The following is a 7,784-nucleotide window of genomic DNA, read 5'->3' on the forward strand; positions in this document are numbered from 1 at the left end:
CCAGTTTTCCCCTCTCCATCCAATCCATCCTCCACACTGCATTCAGGGTGGTTTTTCTCAAATCATCATCCCACTACATATGTAAGTTTGTTGTGCTGGAGCCAGACTGCCTGGGTTTTCAAATCCATATGGGTTTTGTGACCCTGAGCAAGTTATCTAACCTCTTACAGCTCAGTTTCCTCATCAGAAATTGAGAATAATAGCACCGACCTCAAAGTCATCACGGAGGATTGTGGTAGGCAGCTTCGAAAATGGCTCCAATGACCCCACCTTCTGCCATGAATGCCCCTGGGTAATGCCCTCCCATTGAGTGTGGGCTGGACCCCATTACTTGCTTCTAATAAAAAGAATACAGCAAAAGCAATGGGATGTTACTTCCAAGATTAAGTTATAAAAGATTTTGACTTCTGCTTTGCCCACACTGTCTCTCTCTGGCTCTTCTCTCTCGTTTGCTGTGATGAAGCAAGCTTCCATGTTGGACTGCCCTACGGAGAGGCCCACGTGGCAAGGAGCTCAAAGGAGGCCTTGGCCAGTGAGGAACTGAATCCTACCAGCAACCATAAGAGTGGGCTGGGGAGCAGACCCTTCCCCAGTCAAGCCTGGAGACCGATCAAGCCACAGCCAACACCTTGACTACAGTTTCAGGAGAGACCCTGAGCCAGAGGACTCAGCTAAGCTGTGCCTGGATTCCTGACTCACAGAAATGGTGAAGAAATAAATGTTCTAAACCACTAAGTTTGGGGATAATTTGTTATACAATGATAGATAATTAATACACACATAAACCAATACAGATGAAGAGCTTAGAACAGTGTTTGATGCCTACATTAGCTATTGTCATCATCATCATTATTATTACTTGTGCAGACACACATAGAGATTGAAAGCTCTGTGAAGGGAGGGACCATGCCTGCCTATTTGTCTACTGAGTCCCAAGCTCCTAGCACAGGGCCAGGCACAGAGTTCTTTAGTCAACAATAAATATTTGGAAGGAATGAACTGGGGTCCTCTAGACAGCTCTTTACCTCCCAGCCCAGGAAAGGGGCTGCTGAGAGTTGAAGGAGCAGCCTGAGTACCCACTTTCTCCCCCCAGCTAGAAGATGGACCAAGTAAAGTGGTTAAGTTCTGTCCCCCAACAAGCTGGAGTACGAGGTCCCTTTGTGGTGTCACAGCCTCCTTGAGCCCAGGCTGCATGTTTCCCAGGAACACAGTTATCACAAAGCTAGCCCTTGTGTCTGCCCCCCATCCCTGGGAGGCACAGAGAAAACAATGCAACCGTCATCACCAACCTTCTAGCCCGGCCTGTGTGTGGACAGGGAGGGCCGGGGAGAGGCTGTTTGACTTGGCTGGGTAACGTCATTTTTCTTGACTGAAGAAATGTATACCAGAAGGGCTAAAAGTAGAGGGTAGTTCTCACCCAAGAGAGCTTTATTCCCCAGAGGCCAGGCCCCACAGTAATATAAAGAAGCTGTGTCTTTCATCTGCACATCGCCCACTCCTGCTTTAAGACTTAGGTCAGGGCCTCCCTGGTGGCGCAGTGGTTGAGAGTCCGCCTGCCAATGCAGGGGATACGGGTTCGTGCCCCGGTCTGGGAGGATCCCATATGCCGCGGAGCGGCTGGGCCCGTGAGCCATGGCTGCTGGGCCTGCGCATCCGGAGCCTGTGCTCCACAACGGGAGAGGCCACAACAGTGAGAGGCCCGCATACCGTAAAAAGAAAAAAAAAAAAAAAAAAAAGACTTAGGTCAAATGTCTCCTCTTCCATGACATCCTCCCCACCTTCCCCTGGGCTCCTGTTGTGCCCTGGGCCTAATGCCCCCATTTGAGCATGCTCAGTGAATGCATTCCCAGAACTGCCTGGCCCACCAGGCAAGGATTGTGTCCTGTTTGCTTTTGTATCCCTTGTCTCAGCAGAGCAGAGTGCTGTTGCGTTCTGAATTCGGAATGGCAGAAAGAAATCTCTAGAAGGGCATTAAACCCCCTGTTGCACAAGAATGTAGAGAAGAGAAGATAGGGGTTATGTATGGGTCATCCTGGGAGGGAAATTCTCTGAAAGTGCTGTGCTCTTTAAGGTAGGGCAGTCGGGGCTACAGGGCACTACACCCTCAGCCTCGGGAATGTGATTTACTTTCCTGCTGAAACGACCTCCCTCCTCTGTGCGATGACATGAACTCTCCTTTATTCTAAGCCAGTGGTTCTCAAAGTGTGGTCCCCAGACCAGCAGCATCAGCATCACTTGGTCCCCACCCCGGACATACTGATCAGAGACTCTGGAAGCTAGGCCCAGCCATCTGCGTTTTAACCAGCCCTCCATGTGCTTCTAATGCATGCTTAAGTTAGAAAACCACTGTTCTAAGTACACTGAAACACATGTGAAAAAGACCCTAGAAATACAATCCAGATTGATTTCAAATTAAGATTAAACAAGAACCCAAGCCAATGCCCCTTGCTACGAAATGCCCAGGAGCAATGAAACACCCCACTATTATCCACGAAACCATTCAACAGGCAATTAAACGAACTCAGCGCATTTATTTTAAATGTGCAAAATGAATTTTCATATCCTAAGAGTAACACCAGATGTTTTACCTCTTTTTTCCTAATTGATTTTCCAGCCTACAGCAATTCGTCTTTATATTTTCCAGTTGGATCTAATGCAGCAAGAAGAGTGTGTTCCGGCAGGATTATTAAATGCCATGCATTTTAAAACAAGCATAACCCAGGCTGCCATGTGTCACCTGGCTTGTTGTCTTCCTAAAATTAAAAAAAAAAAAAAAAAAAAAAAAAGGCAGCTATGGGTACCAGGCAGATTTGAGCAGGCAGGAAACCCAGAAAAGGCCCTTTTGGGGGCTGGGACTCCAGGCTCTTGGCTGGTTGCAAAGCTGAGTACTGGGCATTGAGCCCAAGCTTGAGATCTTCACAGAGTCCTGCACTCCCTGGTACCAAAGGATTTGCAAGCTGTAAAACTTGCAAATCAACATTTTGTTTTTCTGTGGAAATTTTTGCCTTTAAAATGAAGAAGAAAAAGTAGGCTGAGGGCTAGAGGTGAGAGAGACCAGGAGCTGAGGAAAGGATGAGGCAGTGGCTTAGAGAAGCCAACCTGGTTGGACCCTCTCCTTGTTCTGTGCCTGGAGCTGCCCAGACAATTCCCCTCTGTCGGCCAATGAGCCTGGCTGTGCAGGAGGCCCTGTTAATGTTTTGTTTTGTTTTGTTTTTTAAGTGGGTGAAAAGTCACCAGCAACCAGGCTTGCCTCACTCAACAAAAGCTCTTGGGAGTCTAAGGAAAGACAGGGAAACAGAAGCCTCAAGTTTTAAAGCAAAGGGATTCAAAAGGGGCCTTCTCTGCTTCTGCCTGGAGGAGGTGGGCTGGCGGGGGCGGGGGCGGGCAGTGGCCACAGGCAACTAAGGGCTAGAAACCCAGAAAAATGTTGATTCCAAAAACAAAAACCACGCCTTTGGTAGTTGGGAGAGGTTGGCAGTATCTGCTACCTTTCCTCGAAGCTGCTGAGGCTGGCAGATTTGAGCCATCATACCTGTAGCGGGATTTTAATACGGTCTCTGAAGATAAATCTGCCTGTCTGGTTCCGGGACCCACTGCAGCAGGTTAACTGTCTGAAATTAGAGCTCATCATGATTCCACGTCAAAGTGTGCCTGCCCCAACTTTCAATAACAGCCACCCAAAACCTCGTGTTCTGTCCGTAATGCGGCCACTCCTGGCACTTGGAATAAAGCATTTTAGGCTCCATATAGACCTTCAGATGAAACTTCAACGATAGAAGAATCAGCCTCTGATCTGGGTTCTCCCCAACTTCCACCCAGGAGCTCAGGCCAGAGATAACACCCTACAATCTCAGGGGGTATTGTGTAACCCCATGAGGATGTGAAGGGAACCCAGGAACCAGTCTTTTAGACAGAGAGTCTGGTCCCACACCGGCGATCAACAACAACAACAAAAAAGTCATCTAAATTTTAAATGCACAAAGGACACCTTTCCAAGTTTCAAAGAATAGGAAGCAAAGGCCCCATAATAGACTTCGACACAAGTGCTTAAGACATACAAACAGTACATGTTAGGTCAAAGGTTTGGGCACTGGGTGCTGGGGCAACCTCTGGGACTGGGGATGGGAGGAACCTGGTCTCCCATGGCCACGCAACCCCACACGTCCTCGAAGGGATTTCATCCCCATTTCCTACGAACACTATGAGGGAAACTGAGCTGGTGGGACCTCCACTGCAGAATTCTGCCCTTGCCCCCAAATTCACAAGAATATTTTTACACATTATTAAACCACAGGAGCCATTTTATAAATGTCATCATCATAGTCTTTTAATATTTTACATAAAAAACTGTATACACAGCTTATAGAACTTTTATGTAAACATCATAAGCTCACCACTTTGTCATTTGTCAGTTTATTTAAAAAATAAAAAACAAGACAACAATTTAGTAGAAGTACCACTGGATGGGGAAGGGAGGGGGAGAAAAGAGACACTAGGGGCAGGTTTACTCTCTGTACAGAGATGCAGAGAAAATTTCACACAGCTTTAGAGACTGCCTTGTGGGGAAAAAAGAAAAAAAAAGGTTTTAGATAGGCTCTAACACTTGTTACTGCCCTTTCTCCAAAGAGTGCGCATACCTGCACAAATAAAATCGCAAAACAGAACAGTGTTGCCACTTTTTTCAAAAGAAAAAAAATTAGTGGTTTCTTTTTCTTCTCCTTGTTTTTTAAAAGTCATCATTTTTTTAAAAACATCAGAAGTAGATGAGGTTACAGTGTACAAGTGTGGTCAGAATGCTACTGTCTTATGCAAATGACAAGTGCATTAAATGTCAAACAATGAAACAATTGTGCAAAGAATTCTTCCACCACCACCCCCAAAAAAACCACCTAAGTTTTAGCCTTTAAATAAATCAAATAACATCAGTTTCTTGGACTGAACGATATTCACTTGTAGGACAGGCACAAAGTTCGCTTATGGCAAAAACGACCTGCAGCACACTTTCCCTCCTCCTGCCTGTGTCTGGTGAGGGGGTTCGCAGGGGGGCGAGGGGGGGCTGGCCCGCAGGAGCCATGAGTCTAGAAGCTGTGTCCTCTCATCACCAAGTCGGCTGCAAACGTCTTCCCCAGGGTTTGGAAAGATGGCCAAGTCTTGTTCGTGCTGGGATGGACGCCTGACCCAGGCTGGGCCGGAGCTGTTCCAGCGCCCAGTCACTCCACCAACCACCACCATTAAATAACACCATCCTACCTCCGAAAATAAAATTATATCTATATTTATATAACACCCCATCCTCCCCAGCCCTCCCCTCCCGCAGTTCCCGAGGTCTATGTTACAGACAGGGGATAGCAGGCGCTCGCTGGTTATGGACGAACATCTGATGGGGCGCGGCCGCACCCCGGTGCCAAGCTCGTCTCCGGGAGGCAGAGGCGGGCATGGGGTGAAAACCCGGCGGCGGGGAGTCGAACATACACACAGCCACACACTCTGAAGAGGCTTGACTCTTCAGTAAAGGGTGGTGAGGGGACCCTTGGCACTCAGCGGGGCGGCCAGGCCTGTGCAACACAGCCGGACGCACAGACACTTGGAAAGCGGGCGCCCGGTGCCTACCACGCGGATTCCCGGCGCCAGAGCCTGAGCCGCCGGGCCACGTCTGCCGGGGCTGAAGGCAGACACCAGGCAGTCCGGTGGGGTCCTTGGGGCACGCGGGTCTCCCCTTCCCCGGGCTCGTGGGGGCTGGGCCCGGGAGGGGGAGGCGCGCCGGCAGGGGCAGGCGGGGCGGGCGCGGCCCCTCATAGCACCTTGCAGCAGTTGATGCAGCCGTTCTGGGAGCCGTAGCGCTTCTGCAGCGCGGCGCGCGTGGCCGTCTCGAAGACCTCGCGCACGCCCTCCTTGGTCTTGGCGGAGCACTCGAGGTAGTCGTAGGCTTGGATGCGCACGGCCATGGCGCGGCCGTCATCCGTGCGCACCGGTTCCTGCTTCATGCGCGCCAGCTCTGTGCGGACGTGCTCGTCGCTGCGTAGGTCTTTCTTGTTGGCCACCAGGATGATGGGCACGTTCGGGCAGAAGTGCTTCACCTCGGGCACCCACTTCTCGGGGATGTTCTCCAGCGAATCCGGGCTGTCCACCGAGAAGCACATGAGGATCACGTCGGTGTCCGGGTAGGAGAGTGGCCGCAGGCGGTCGTAGTCCTCCTGGCCCGCCGTGTCCCATAGCGCCAGCTCCACCTGCTTGCCGTCCACCTCGATGTCGGCCACATAGTTCTCGAAGACGGTGGGCACGTACACCTCGGGGAACTCGTCCTTACTGAACACGATCAGCAGGCACGTCTTGCCGCACGCGCCGTCGCCCACCACCACCAGCTTCTTGCGGATGGCCGCCATGAGCGGGCCGGGCCCGGGCAGCAGGAGGGGGCCCGCGAACGCCTCGCTGCCGTCCCGCTCGCCGCTCACTGCTCACCGCGGGCTGCGCGCTGGGGGAAAGGATTGCTAGCTGCACCCAGGCCCCGGGGTGGCGCGTTCTCTCGCTGTGATCGGGCTGCCGCGGCGGGGTAGGTGGGGGCGCCGGGGCATAGGGCGCGCCGTGCGTCTTCGCGCTGCTCTGAAGCGGTGGCCGCTTGCCTCGTCCCGGGCCCGGAATCGGCGCCTTTGTGCGCAAAAAGTGGCTAGAGCAGCGGACCCGGCCTAGCTCCCTCGCGGGTCTCTCTAGGCCTCAGCAAACGTACAAGAAAACACACGATCGCAGCCAGACTGCGGTGGCAGATGCGGGCTGCGGCCCCAGCGCCCGCTATTTAAAGAGTTCGGGGACTTTCTTAATATAGCCGCCCAATGGGAAGCAAGCCGACTGAGCTCATCGCTGCGGAGCTTGGCTCTGATTGGCCGTCCGCTGCAGCCCAGGGGCGGGGCCGGGCGAGCTTGATTGACGGCCCAGGCCGCCGGGCTGGGAGAGGCGGAGACTGGGGAGTCTTAACGCCGCGGCGGCTGGCCCTGCGGAGCTCGGGCGGCACCTGGGTTTCCGTCTTTGCCGCAGCTTGTGCGCGTGAAGCGGGAGGGCTGGAGCTAGCTGCCCGGAGCCCGCGGAGCCTGGACGAGCGGTTCCGAGAGAGGCGGCACTTTGCGGGCCGTTGATGACTCCCTCCTACTCAAAATTGTCCCCTTGCTTCTCAAACTCCCAGCGGGTGGTCGGACCTGTGGGGGAGGGAGCGGCTCCTTTAATGTGGTTTTGTTTTTAAATACACATACACACACGCACACGCACACACACAGAGGCACACATATACACACACACACACGTTTGATTCCAAGCAAGGTTGTCGGGGTTTTTTGTTTTTAATTCAGAAGCGGCCCCTCCCCTGGTCGAGTCTGCCGCCCCCATCCTCCACCCGGTACTCGCCCTGAGCCCTGGGTTTGGATCTCCGAGAGGGTGGCTGTAAGCTGGGTAGGCCTGGGCCCAGCCTCTGGCTCTAACAAGTCCTGCCTCCTACCCCCTTCTCGGCACCCAGCCTAGGTCCCTAGGTGAAGATTGGGGGAAGGAGGAGCAGTGAAAAGCGAAGGTCGAGGCTGGTTGCAGAACTTCAGGTCCACTTGGAGGAAGTTACCGGGCAGAAAAAGGCAGACTCAGCCCTGGTGTGGCAGGATTCATTCGGATCCTGGTCATAAGGTTGAGAACTGTCTGGAGGAAATAGTACAATAAAATCCAGCCACCCCACACCCCATTGGGCAAGAATAGGCTGCGGCCCCAGGGAGTGGCAGGAGAAATTGCAAGCTGGGCCACAGCAGATTAGT

General features: G+C 52.6%; 1 protein-coding gene across 1 annotated transcript; it reads right to left on the minus strand.

Moving 5' to 3' along the window:
* Positions 1–4,300: 4,300 nt before the first annotated feature.
* RHOB (ras homolog family member B) lies at positions 4,301–6,772 on the minus strand. The gene has a single exon (XM_081255090.1). It carries the CDS (start codon positions 6,381–6,383, stop codon positions 5,793–5,795), a length of 591 nt encoding a protein of 196 aa, XP_081111216.1. The 5' UTR covers positions 6,384–6,772; the 3' UTR covers positions 4,301–5,792.
* Positions 6,773–7,784: the final 1,012 nt, after the last annotated feature.

This window comes from Mesoplodon bidens (genome assembly GCF_964165515.1).
Source record: "Mesoplodon bidens genome assembly, chromosome: 14".
Lineage (NCBI taxonomy): Eukaryota > Metazoa > Chordata > Mammalia > Artiodactyla > Ziphiidae > Mesoplodon > Mesoplodon bidens.